General features: G+C 41.7%; 1 protein-coding gene across 14 annotated transcripts in view; it reads left to right on the top strand.

Annotated features, from left to right (window-relative positions):
- si:ch211-285f17.1 (sickle tail protein homolog) overlaps positions 1-13,798 on the top strand; it is a 119,430-nt gene that overhangs the window by 17,477 nt on the left and 88,155 nt on the right. For 7 of the 14 annotated variants that reach the window (XM_039789834.1, XM_039789836.1, XM_039789838.1 and 4 more), the window contains exon 1: positions 10,148-11,169. The exons of 1 other annotated variant lie outside the window; for it this stretch is intronic. In XM_039789834.1, coding sequence (XP_039645768.1) covers positions 10,836-11,169 — 334 coding nt within the window. In that variant the 5' untranslated portion in view covers positions 10,148-10,835. Of the gene's footprint in view, positions 1-10,147; positions 11,170-13,798 lie in introns of those variants that run through there. 6 more of the 14 variants (XM_039789849.1, XM_039789848.1, XM_039789847.1 and 3 more) reach the window with 3 other exon arrangements.

Below are 13,798 nucleotides of genomic sequence, written 5' to 3'. Positions count from 1 at the left end.
GACAAACATCATCCGATTTGCATGAAACTCAGAATGTGTGATCTACTTGTGATATTGAGCCGCCCCCTATAATATGGCCACGCCCACTTACTCAGGCCACGCCCCCTTTCATAACATTTGAACCGTTTAAGGTAGAGTCTTGTGTGCGGTGTCATTGAACTCAACAGAGAGTTCCTTCTTTATTGGTGATGGTTTGGCCCGCCCCCTATGCATAAGCCACGCCCCCTTTCATAACTTTTGAACCGTTTAAGGTATACCCTTGTGTGATGTATCATTGAACTCAGCAGAGACTTCCTTCTTCATTGGGGATGGTTTGGCCCGCCCCCTATGTTCAAGCCACGCCCCCTTTTATTACTAATGGCCCGATTGATGTAAACACTTGTGTGAGGTATCATTGAACTCAGCAGAGACTTCCTTCTTCATTGGTGATGGTTTGGCCCGCCCCCTATGTTTAAGCCACGCCCCCTTTCATACATGCTGACCCATTTAAGGTAGAGTCTTGTGTGAGGTATCATTCATCTCAGCAGAGGCTTCATTTTTAATTGGTGATGGTTGGACCCGCCCCCTATGCTTTAGCCACGCCCCCTTTCACAGCTAATGAACCGTATGATGTAGAGTCTTGTGTGAGGTATCGTTGAACTCGCCGGGGAGTTCCCTTTTCATTGGTGATGGTTTGTGGTGTCTGAGTGCCGCGCAAATGCACGGTCGCAAGGAGCGGCGTCCGCCGGTAAACCCGACGCGCGCAGAGGTGCGAGGGCCCGTCCATCGCTGCTCGCAGCTTTAATTTTTTTTGGTTCTGCTTCTCACTAGTTTGAAGTGGGTGTAACTCAGTTGATTAAATATTATGTCACCTATCTCTGAGCACCAATCAGGATGCAGCAATATTTGAATCAAAATATGATGACAGTTGTGGGGTTTTTCTTGTTCTTTCTTAAACTACTGTCAACTCTTAATGAGTATTACCTTAGTTTTTTTCAAAATCTTTGATTGTTGCTTGTTAAGTTGTGAATATTTGAAGTTCTACAAAAAAATAGTTTTTTAGGGACTGTAAGGAATACTCTTACTTACTTTGTTTCTAACCCCCCAACTCCAGGCCATTTTCCGCCCACAGAGCACATGTCACTTGTTTTGAACTCATCCCCACCACCACATAGAGATTCATATTTATATGTCATCTCCCATCCAAGCACTTGGCCAAGCCTCCTGCCTCACAGTGGAATAACGTAAGAGATGCTTAACGAGGAATGAAAGAAATTCCACATTAATGAAGATCTGTAGATCGTTGCATGGCTGGCTGGCCTAATCTATCTCGTCTGTACAGACATAGGTTATAAAGATTTAGAGAATAAAGGGAGTTTTGAAATGAATTACTGGTTTTAATACACAAAATACATTGGGGATGTTATACTTTGATTAAACATATGTAAGCTTTTATAAGGGCCTCTATACTGTAAGTTATGAGTGATATATTTTTGCCACTGTACAATTCCCACCATGTGTTCCACATGGCTCAACTCAGCCTGATTTACAACCTACGAAATGCATTTGTGATGTTAAGAGGAAGGATATTCACCGATGAAAGTATGCAAAGTTATGGGGGCAATAATATGTAATTTGAAAGCTGTCAGCTTGATTTAGAGACTCAAGCCATGAAAACATCCAATGAAAATCTATTTTCTTGGCAAGGATGCGTACAGACAGACATGCACACACACACATATAGGCACACACACACACACACACTCACACACACACACAGATTATTCACCATCCCCTGAGTGCGCTTACACAAATGGCATTTTCACATGTTAAAGGTCAAAAATGAAATAAATTTGGTCACTACAGCTTCTATGGCAGAAAGGGAGTCATCAGTATAAAAAACATTACTTACTTCAGGTTGAAAAACTGCCAGATTAACTGCGGAGGAATTCATGCTTGACCACATTAAGTTTCATATCCTTCAGCGAGCAGATTCTTGAGCGGCATGTTTCAGACAGGATGGAATGCTTCTCACATTAAAGAGAAATATCTAGATACAATCTAATACATCTAGACGTGCACATATCACTCCCGTTCTTTACACCCTACATTGGCTCCCTGTGCGTTTTAGAATAGATTTTAAGATCTTATTGTTTGTTTTTAAGGCCCTTAATGGCCTGGCCCCAGAGTACTTATCCGATATTTTTGTGCTCACCCTGCGTGAGCACAGCCGGTCTTTGCGGTCTTCTAACCCAGTGGTTCCCAACCTGGGGTCCGGGCACCCCTCAGGGGGGCGGCAAAGATCACAGGGGGGGCGCAAGTCTTTATCTGGTTTGAGGTTGAGGTAAAAAAAAATATTTGCACATCTTAAACAAATTATGATAATACACTAGAATATATAATGTGTACAAAAGTTGGTATAAAAACTTTAAAAAAAGGTGCTGATAACTGCTCTGTATCAAAAAAGAAGGTAAGGCTCTATCTCGAGAGTTTCCTCAACTTCAGTTTCGGGGGGCGGGGGGGCTTAGGCATGAGTAGGGGGGGCGCCAAGGAAATAAGGTTGGGAACCACTGTTCTAACCAACTGTTTTTAGAAGTCCCAAGGTCAAGGTACAATCGATTGGGTGATCAGGCTTTTGCGGTTGCTGCCCTGCGACTCTGGAATAAGTTACCCCCTGATATTCGCACAACTACAGATGTTGCTCTTTTCAGGTCTAAACTCAAAACCTACCTGTTTAGAATGGCTTATAATACTCAGTAGTGGTGTGACAATTTCCTCTTCCTGTTTCTATGTAACCTTTTATGATTTTCTTGTTTTCTACGTTTCATTCTTCTTATTGCAAGATATGTTGTTCTATTCTTAGTTCCTGATGTGAAGCACTTTGGATACCTGCTGATAAATTTTGATTGATTGATTGATTGAAATATGTTGATTATAGAAGAATCTTAATTTGTTGGGGGATAACACATTTTTTCATCCTGATCTCGGATGTCCATGCTGATTACTAATAGAATAATGGTTTGAAATAAAAAAAAAACAAGTAAGAAAATAAAGTGCCAATGATGGGCGCCTGGATATCACAGTTGGTAGGGCGGGCGCCCATATATAGAGGTTTACTCCTCAATGCAGCGGGCCCGGGTTCGACTCTGACCTGAGGCCCTTTGCTGCAAGTCATTCCCCCCTTTCTCTCCCCTTTCATGTCTTCAGCTGTCCTGTCAAAAATAACAAGGCTGAAAATGCCCAAAAAATAATCTTTAAAAAAAATTTGGCAATGAGAAAATATGTTTAATCAAATTTGTATGTGGGGGAAATGGTCCTCATTAAGGGTTTTATCTTAACTTGTTTTTTTTCTTAGTTATGAATGTGTTTAAACATGTTTCTAATAATGCTGCCTCCAGTGGCTCAAATCACAGGCCAGTTTAATTTGTTGAACATGACACCTTTCGCGTCTGTCAGATGAACAAGCATTCAGGCTTGAATTTTGCACAGGGATAAGGGTTCTTTTATTAAGTACATGCATGATGTATGTTTTAAACATCTACTTTTACCCTTTTTTTAAAGAGCCAAAAGTAAGAGGAAGCCAAGGTTGCAGCTGTTCCAGCACAGAAAACATGACCGTTCCTCGTCCATAATATATGAGTCACTAAAAGACTCCTTTAGCTCTTCAAGTTGTTTACATAATGCCAACAGCAAGATCTAACAGGTCCTTGTGGTGTGGCATGAATGCATGCTCCCATGTGTTTTTGTATTCATGTCAAATTGAGCTCTTCTGAAGATGAGTAGGTGGGAGATAGAATTACAGAATTTTAGATATGTAATCTCTGAGATATTCCCTTTCTTCTCATGCATGGCAAGACTTTAGCATTTATTTTAATATATTAACCTTTTTTCTGTTTCTTGAGCTGATGCAAATGTTTAGGTCATACATTTTTTGGCTATGTGTTTCTGCCAAAGGCAGCCTTTTCTCTTGACTGCTGAATCCAAAACAGCCCAAACATTACTCTGGAAATGTCACCTCCTTAATGCCTTCGCTGTAATACTAGAATATTGTTCACCCAGCATGTGAATAAGTTCATTGTGTTTTCCACCACATCTGACAGGAAGGTTTCAACCTTTCACTGTTTTGCATACATTACCATAAATATCCTGACAATATACAGTAATTATCTCACAGTACTGTTTCATAGGGGCTCTGATTACATTATGACACACTGTGCAGCTTGTGTTTGTATGTATGTGTGTGTGGGGGGGAAAGTACTTTTTTTTTCTTATAACTATTCTAATAAGTGCCATTAAATGTGGCACTGATTTTGTTCCAAGAAAAATGCTGCAGTTTCAGAATTCGGTAACTACTCATTTCCGTCTTTCTTCCCATCTCTCCCTCCCTGTTTTCTCTGTTTCTGTCTGCAGCCAGCCATCGAACTAAAAATCAATGAGCCATAAAGAGAATGGAGAAGCCTCTTATTTACATCAGTGTGAATAGAGTGGTGGTTTGTCTCTCCTCTTATCCTCTTTATACACTTCAGGTAGAAGCAGTCAGTTTCCCTACAATAACACACTTGACAGGCTGTTCAGATAAGAAGCTAAACTCCCCTAAAATGCTGAGGCGTAAAGGATAGGATGAGGGCTGTGAGCCTAATGCGTAGCCATTGCCTCTGGGGTAACTGGATGGAAATATAAGTTTAGAGGTTGACGTTTCCAAACTGTGTGTTGTAGGTTTTGAGCATGTGCATGCTCACACGTCCCATTGAGGGTAAAGATCAGGAGTGATTCATAAGGCCACAGGGGGGCCCCAGAGACAGGACGTAAGGAGGAGAAATTCATGATGACATGGACTGTGGGACTTCATGCAGAACTCCTTCTCACTGAAAGCTGTAAAACAACTCAATACTGACTCTTTCATCATTAAAATTTGTGCTGTTTGTTGCCTCGCATCATGTGAATCGTGAGAACATTTGAGGTAAACCTTTTTCTATTTCAGCATCTGTTACAATAATCCTCTTATGTGTTCATGTTAAGAAGGGGTTCTACTTATTTCCAGGGACAGGAGCTCACCAAAATAAGATGACATGACAGTGGTCCCAAAAGCAGTTTGCTTTTTCAGAGACGTTTTCATCCACTTGATCACTTTAAGAAGATGGTGTATCTAGTGTCAATTACCTGTGTTTTTAACTACAAATTTCTGATGTTTTAGGCTGTATCTCAGTGAATTATTTTCTCAACCACACCACGTGTTTAGATTGATGTCCTACCCTATAGGCAGCCATTTGTTACTTTTCATTTCACCTAAAAAAAAAAAAATCGACTTCCAGACAAACTTGCTTGAGATTAATAATCGTCACAATTTGCAGTTGCCCTAAAGCACAGTCTTGCAATCTCTATATTGATGTGTGAGTCAGTTGATCTATCTTTGCTTTTTGCCTCTGCCAAGGAGTTTAAGTTTTCTGTCATGTTCATCTTTTTGTCAGAATAATATCTCACAAATTGGAACATGGATTTCAATGACATTTTGAGCAAGGTTAGGCCATGGGCCACAGAACAAGTAATCAGGATTTGGTGTGGTGTAATTCTTCTAAAAGTATTTGTTAACATTGTGAGATTTGCTCTCCTTTCATATGCTTACTTGAATAAAACAAAATGCATCCTAATATTATCTATCACCAGATAAAGACTAAACATTTCTAAACATTCTCTGTTGTTAGAATAACAAATTCAGATGATCTTGCAGACTTGGCAGAGACATGCGCTCACTGAATGCTTCTGGATTTGAATTTTCAACAACATAGTTTGTCACTGTAATGCTCTTTGGCAGTTCATTCCCAATTATTGGACTTGGGCGCATCATACAAGACTTTAGAAGCTAATTTCCATAGCATATTAAAATGAATAAATGTAGAAAATCTAACTTGAACACTTAGTTCTTAATTGTCTGTAGCGAATGTTTGAATCATAAAATGTTGTATTCTTTAAATTTTAGTATAATACTCAAAATGATCTTAAAATGGAAAGGTGCAAACTTTGAAACTTCAAGCCTCACTGTTCTGTTTAATTAGAGCGCAAGTGACAATACTGTAGACTCACCTCGATCAATCTTGTTTGTTTAAGTGACAGTTGATGATAATGGCAGAGACAGCACTTCTCCTGACTGGGCCGCCATCTCATCTGACCTGTTGTCTGAGTGGCAGCCCCTCCGCCATGATCAGTGCTGCATTTACTGTGACTTAATACAGCAAATAATGTGGCATGTTGGGTGGCTTTCTTCAGGGAGCAGCTGAGTGTTAAGACCAATTGGTCCCAACTGTCAACGAGTCTCATCGTCTTTTAGACTCCTTTTCTGCCTTTGAATCACTTTTCTTCACTCGGGAGTCAGAAGCAGTCGACCGCTAGAACAACAGAAGAGAGTAAAGGGATTCATATTGGAAAGAAGAAGCACAGTTTCTCATTGTTGATGTTGTTGACCAATTTAAGATGCTGTACAGTATGTGTTCAAGATAGAGATTCAGATTCAGATGTTCATTTCATGACTCTGTGAACTACTAAAAAGTCTCTGTTGAAATATTGATTGTTTGCTAGGGTAAAAAAAAAATGTTATTCCAAGGAACATTCAAGTTTTACTGTAGCCGTAGTGCAAGTTTGCTTCTCAGTGATATGCTTATTTAGATAAAATCAACAACATCTATTCTAGTTTTAGAGTAAAAGATTATTTATAGTATTTCTGTCCTGACATGTAATGCATAATAGAAAATGACAGGAAAGTGTTGCAACCTGGGCTTAAACCTGTGTCTTCTGCACATGGTAGACAGCCCAACCTGCTGCAGTACTGGTCCCCACACGCTCAATGCTGTGCATGTCTGCATTTCTGTAAAGCTTGTGTGCCTTCAGTAACTGATTCAGCGGATGATATTGAGTGAATGTTACAGTCGGTAATGACTCATGATATGGTTGGGAGGGAGCTCTGAGATGGAATGTAGGAAAAGAAACAAGCAACCCCTGAGGGCTTGGACAACATACTCAACCTTAATCCTCAGCAGAGAGGTACACAGCTCACCCATCCCCCAATTGCTTCCCAAATCCCCTAACCTTGTAGTCCACCACCAGCCCTGTGTTAACTGGCCTTTGTGTTTATTCTGCTGCATCAAGAGCCAATCACTGGGTAGTTAAAGCTGTTATAATCATTTTTTTTATTTTAACAATGGATCAGATAATTATGTGAATGTGAAAGGGGTTGCTCATAGTGATACATCCACAGATAATTACCACTAAGGTCTTATGGTCCACAAGTTTACTGTTTTGGTTCACTTTCAGCACTCTCATCTGTGTCACTTCCAGCTGCAGCAGGCAGATGTTTCCAGTGAAAAATCTTTGATTAACCCACTGTACGCCAACTGCTCATCACTAAACGGCACACAGACAAAATAAGTGGCAAGCTGGTGAACATAGTGGAGTCTTGAAGATCAAATCAGAGCTAAAAGGCAAATTAATATTGGACTATATATATTCATGGCCAGAAACATTCCTCCAAATGCATGCTAATGTTGCTCTGTATTAACTGGATACTGGATAAAAAGTGTTTGCAAAGTTCACTTTATGTCAGTGTTGTGTTTACAACTCATGCTGCCCCATGTTGCCACATTTTGTTATGTGGCTTACTGTTAATATAAAATATTGATTGCATAGCTACTCTAAACTACATCACATTTCTCCAGTGACTGCAGGCGTTCTTGTGTACATCAAAATATATTTGTTGGAAAACTGTAGGTAGATGTGCATATGCGGCACATACAGAGAGCCCAAGTTAATAATAACCATCAGACAGAAAAGTTAATGAGAGAAATACCACAGAGGCACTCAGACAACTCTTGCTGAGCCCACCACCCTTTTTAAATATGTACAACAGCCCCTCCTCTACAAACTAACTTATGGGCCATAAGCAGCTATAGCAGAGCTTGTGGGATTTTCTGTACCATCGTATTTCCATAACCGCCCATCCCAAACTGCTCCTTGGCACTTGGAAGCATGATGCCAGCCAGGGCTATCTGCTTAGACAGCTGTGGGCATTTTTGTCATTCGGTCTTTATTGTCAGAGCCAATTTCAACTCCTCAGATTAACATCTTTCACAAGTTTTGTTTTTTCAAGTTGAAATACTTGTGGTCGGTTGTTTTCCACTTCTAGTTTGAAATGCAAATTGATGACATGCCTGGATAGTATGTCGACATCAGGGTTTGTTATTTGATAGGTAGACATACTTTATGATCTATTTCATTGCACAAAATAACAGGCTTAATTGGGAAACTCAAATTATATCCATCCCTAAATGCTATGTTATTTAAAGCCTTTGAACCAAGTTCCCGCCGTTTGCCCACTGTACAGTTAGAACTGGCTTAAAGCCTGGGAGGCATCTACTCCACACAGAGGGCTTTCATTTACTCCCTGCATGTAGGATACACACAAATAGCCATGTAACCATAGTATGAGAGAGTTGCCATTCACTCATTCACTGAAATGGAGTCTGTTTTTTTATGGTCATCCTTTTTTTAGGTTTGACGTAATCCTTAGTACTACAATGCTGTAAACACAGTCAGACAAACTGGTGAGGCACAAACATAATATGGCACATTTCTAATATTGAATCTCATGGAAATGTCTCTTATCTTCCTTACTTTTTCTCTCTTTCAAAAATCCATCAGACGTGCAGCGGTTCCCATGATTTTGTCGGCGAACTATTCATTGGGAAAGTATGTAGGTCAATCTGCTTTGCTCTTTATCTAAAGCCACACAGATATGTGGCAATATGATGAATATTTCTTATCTATACAATCAGTGATGGTTGTCTTTGTGTTCAGAAGGCTTAGTAGTCTAAAAGGCAATCATGAGGGGGAAGGGAGGTTTGGTTTGGGGGAATTGATCAAATCTCCTGTACAGTTAGTGCACATGTTTTACCTCTAAATCCCTATGTTAACTTTTAACATGTATGTCAAACAGAGCAGTAGATAAAACATGGCGGCACATGTGAAATATTAAATCTGGCTTTTCTATACTTGGACTTTTAACTTGGATTTTAAATGGGTTTTATGATATCTGAGTGGCACAGAACCAATTCAGAGAGATAAATTGTGCCTGTGTAAAACTAAGCCCGTGGTCTGGTCCATGTGGATTGATGCTCTTTTATAACGTGTTGCCTGATTATGGTTGATCCCTTGCTCGCTGTAATCCATTTTCTGGTGTTTAGTCAGTAAGCACGGACATCACATGTCCATTTGCTGCGGCATATTACAGACGTGTCACAGACTCAGAGCTCAAATTGGGGTAACCTGTGTACAGAGTTAATAAATTAGTAAGCTTATAAGATGCAAAATGTCCTTTTACAACAAGAAACAGACTAGTTCTCACTTTTTTTTAATGGCCATAAATCTTTCTTTAATAGTTCAAAGGTGTTTTTGCTGTGTCTGCCCTACCAACAATGATTCATACTTTATTGTGCTTGTCTGGCAATGATCACTGTGTGCTGAGGACATTTCTGTGGGTCAGACAATTGTTCCAAGCACTTTGTTAAAAGAGAGGAAATATTTTTGCTTCATGAGAGAAACTAAGTGTCTTTGAGGATGAGAGGTGGATTTTTTTTCTGGATAGAGGGTTAGAGGAAGAGAAGTGTCGGAAATCTTTTCTCTCCCAGCCAACTTCTGCTGTATTTTTTTCTTGTCACAGCTGATGTCTTCGGCGCGGTAGATCTGAACAGCTCCACTGTGTGTCTCTTGTATACACGTGCCGTAACGCTACCCTCCTTGTCGCTCTTTTAATTCTCCAGTAAATTCAACCAGTGAGTGAAGGGCTTGGTGTATTGGGTTGTGCATGTGTGCATTCCTGCCTCTGGTAGCCTGAACATCTCATCACATGTGAGGAGTACAGGCTGTCTGGAGTAGACGGACAGAGAAAACGATGAAGAAAGAAGGAAAATAGGACGAGGTGAAGCCAGTCATTGTAACAGAGTGTGGCTCTGAGCGGTCGGCTGATGACGTGAAGCGCTGCACACACATCTGGAACAGCTTGTGCAGCTGCACCTGAAGAGAAGGGCTCCTCCGCAAAGCCTCTGCCGGCACTTTGTTTTTCTCCAGTGCTCTTTTTTTTTTTTTTTTTTTTTTTTTTTCCTTGCTGTCTTTAAGTCTTCCTCTCTCTGGTCTCTGTCTGCCGTTGCACTGGAATGGTTACCCGCGGAGCATCAGCAAAGAAGAGCAAGTGAACCGAAGCGAAAGAGAAGAGGAGAGAGAAAGCACAAGAGGACAGTAACATGGGGAAGAATTATTAGGCATGAGGTAGGAGAGAGAAGTTGACAACCAGAGCAAGTGAAGGAGAGAGGGAGCGTGATAAATTTACAAAAAAAGAGAGGGGTGGAGAGTGAGAGAGTGTGAAAGACGGGAAAGCGAAGCAGTGAGGGGATTAAAAAGCTGGAATGCGTTGACACTGGAGACCTTAGTTTCTGTTTGCATTTGGCACAGCAAGTCCTGTCACTCCACAGGTTTATCAAACATACACACACACACACACACACACACACATACGCTCACACACACACACACTGTTTGCTTTGGAGGATGATCCCAGGAGGCCATGCCAGGAGAAGAGAACACCTTCCAAGGAACTGGTAACCCCCCACCCCTCACCCTCAGCTAGCCTTCCCAAAAGTGCCCTCCCTCTGGCCCTCTCAGCCTACCTGCATGAGTCACAACACGCTGGAGCTGGAGAGTCACAGAGTCACACTCACTGAGAGCTGAGAATCCCTGGATAGCCCACGGGACAGAGCTGCAGTCACCCTGGCTGAGAAAGACAGAGGAGCTTTACCGATCTGCTGACCTGCAGGATGTCCAAAGCCTCCAGGCTGGCCCGGCCCCCCTCAATAGGGTCCAGATCCAAGCTGCCCTCCCCCAGGAAGGAATGCCCTGGCACGGCCGGTCGAGCCCGGGTTCTGAGTGTGGGGGAAAAGCTAATGAGGGCAGGTAGCGACGGTATCCTGAGCAGACAGAAGTATTTAAAGGCCACTATGCCACAGCACAAAGCACAGAGCGAGTCCCAGAATCAGACTCCGGCCCCCAGCCAGAGTCCAGCTGAGAGGGGCCAAAACATGGAGATGGTCCCTCCCAAGAGCATGATCAGCACAACAAAAGCCTCAAGTCAGCAGCAAGGCTCTGTGCACAGTAAGTAATGAACCGACTTCATTATCTGAATGCCAACTTGTCTCCAATAATCTTTTGGTCTATCTCGTGTGTGTGTGTGTGTGTGTGTGTGTATCCCCTTAACTGTGTGGTGTGATATGGTTTGTGCATGCAGGGGAACAGGCGTTTTGTGCTTGTTGTGTGTCCCCTCTAATGTTAGTTCATTGTATTGTGTATTGATTAGGTCCTCAGGTTATCTGTGATCTCCTTCCTACCCTGTGGCAAAGGATGGGAGGCTCATGTCACAGCCACAATTAACAGGCATTCGGTCCAAAAATAGCACAGTGTTAAAAAAAAAAAGCAAGGTTCTGCTGGGGCATGCTGTTGCAGATACAAGTGTAAATCAAGGAAGTTCAGTTTGAGTAATTCGTTTGGAGGTTTATCAGACACAAAAACATTGCAACGCAGTTTATACTATGTGATAGGATTTTTACAACAAGTTATCGCAGTGGCAGTGATTTTGTTTTTTTATCTTAAAAATCGTGAGATAAACTGTAGTAGTAAACATAATAACATTGTTATTTTACAAGGTATTCTGTCAGGAATGCAACCCTGCATTTTCTGCTGGATGATCCTGCATTTCACCAGAACCCCGCTGTGCCAATGCATTGGTGTCATTGAAATGAATGAGGATGCTTAATGTTTCGACGCAGTGCTATTGTCAGTTTGAAGTTAACACGACCTTGATGGAGAAGAGAGGAGTGTCTGCTCATGGGATCTCTGTCACTATCCCATGCCTCAGTCTCTGTGGGGAGCAGATTAAGAAATGGGGGACCAAGAGGTTGAGAAAAGTGGTCTTATCATTCCCTTCTGGCCTTGTCACCAGATTCACACTCTGCAGGGTGCCAGCTTTCATGGTTTTGTCAGGTCACAGTCATCTCACACTCTTAAAGGCAACTTGACCAAGATTGATCAGAGGATGAATTTGTGTATTTTTCCCATCTGTTAAAAATGTTTCCTGTTAATCCCTCTTTAATCACACATAACTGTTTGGGTTTTACTCAAAGACAGTAGTTGGGAAGCGTAAGGGGGGGTGGGGGGGGGTGGGGGTGACATAGATGTAGGCAACAGGGTTGAGTCAAGCGAAAGAGTGACAGAAGGAGGTCAGGAATGTGAGCAGGGCATGCTGGGAAATCAACAGGTCTTGAGCTGTGTCTGCTTGTGAATCCCTCCCTGCAGTAAAGACAGGTTATGGGTTATAAGGGGGCAGGTTTGTACAGGAAACCAGATGTTCTTGTCTGTGCAGCTTCCAGTCTCTTCTGTACACAAAGAAAGGGTCTTTCTGCAGAGCTGATTCACTTCTCAAGAGTTAGGGTCAGTTTGCCTTTAGTTCATTTGGTCCTAAATGTGCGTAGAAATAACACTGATGGAGTAAGTAAACTTTACTGCCATAAAGCATCAAAATTTCTACCTAAACATTTGAATGGAACGTACGTCTAAATTTGAGGACATGGAAAGTGACCCAACCCCTCTTTTTACAGTCTATTCTTTTGTCTCATGTTCTCCCTCGCTCATGGCTTTTTGTGCGTTTCTTTGTCTTTCTTCTCTCTAACACCCTCTCCACTATTGTTTCTCTCTGCGTCTTTCTCCTCTTTATTCCTTTTCTTCCCGTCATGTTTTGACAGCATTTGAAGGGCATTCGGTTATTGAAAGATGCCATAGCCGCCCACACACATATACAGTACGTAGACCATCAAAAAGATTAAATGAACTGTGTGTATTCTCTGCATTTCGCCTCGGTCACAGTGCATTTTGAAGTGTGAGTTCTTGTTATGGACAGTGACTTTGAAGTTTCTCATTGAAAAGGCAGTGCTCGAACAGTCCAGTCTCTCTAGAAACTAGCTATACACTAGACTGATTCCACAGCCCTTTGATATATAAATGCTTTTGGCTACATAGAGCCATGTGCTGCTCAAGTATTTCGATTTTAAAAAGCCCAACACAATTAAATACCCTTTCAGTGCAGGCTAATGGGAAGCTTATCATGTTCCTTATCCACTTGTGGTTTGTATACAAACAAGAATGGTTGATGTGGGGGGTTCAGACCGTGCCAGGTCCTCATCCCTCCAGATAATGCCAGTTACAGTGCATGAGGGCAGCTAAAGCACAGACCCACAGGTCAGACAGACCTGATGCACACCGCACTGGCAGATGATAAGTGCGTATGACAGGCAACATTATTGTGTGAAAGCTTCAGAGCTGACTGCTGAGCGCCAAAGGGCCCAATTTCATCCTTAAAGTGGCAACTTTCACCGAAAGCAAAATCCGTTTGACATTTTCTGTCCAGAGATGATATAATACATGTCTCGAGAACAGGTTCAAGTTCTGCTTTCTTTTGATACTGTAGGACATTGCATCAAACCACGGTTTCAGCAACATTTTGGCTTTCTCCTTTAGGCATCCTAGGAATCTTGATTTTTTATTATTATGTACACTACATGGAAAAACCATGTGGACACACCAACATTACACCCATATATGAACATCTCATTCCAAAACCATAACAACCTCCACCCTTCTCAACAAGATTGGTAACTTAGCTGCAGGGGTTTGCTCTCAGCAACAAGAGTATTATTGAGTTTGGGCACCAATGTTTGCTGATAAGGCCTGG

The sequence above is a fragment of the Perca fluviatilis genome, chromosome 22 (assembly GCF_010015445.1).
Source record: "Perca fluviatilis chromosome 22, GENO_Pfluv_1.0, whole genome shotgun sequence".
NCBI classification, from domain to species: Eukaryota; Metazoa; Chordata; class Actinopteri; order Perciformes; family Percidae; genus Perca; species Perca fluviatilis.
The sequence above is the reverse complement of the archived record's forward strand: the minus strand, read 5'-3'. Positions and strand labels throughout refer to the sequence as shown.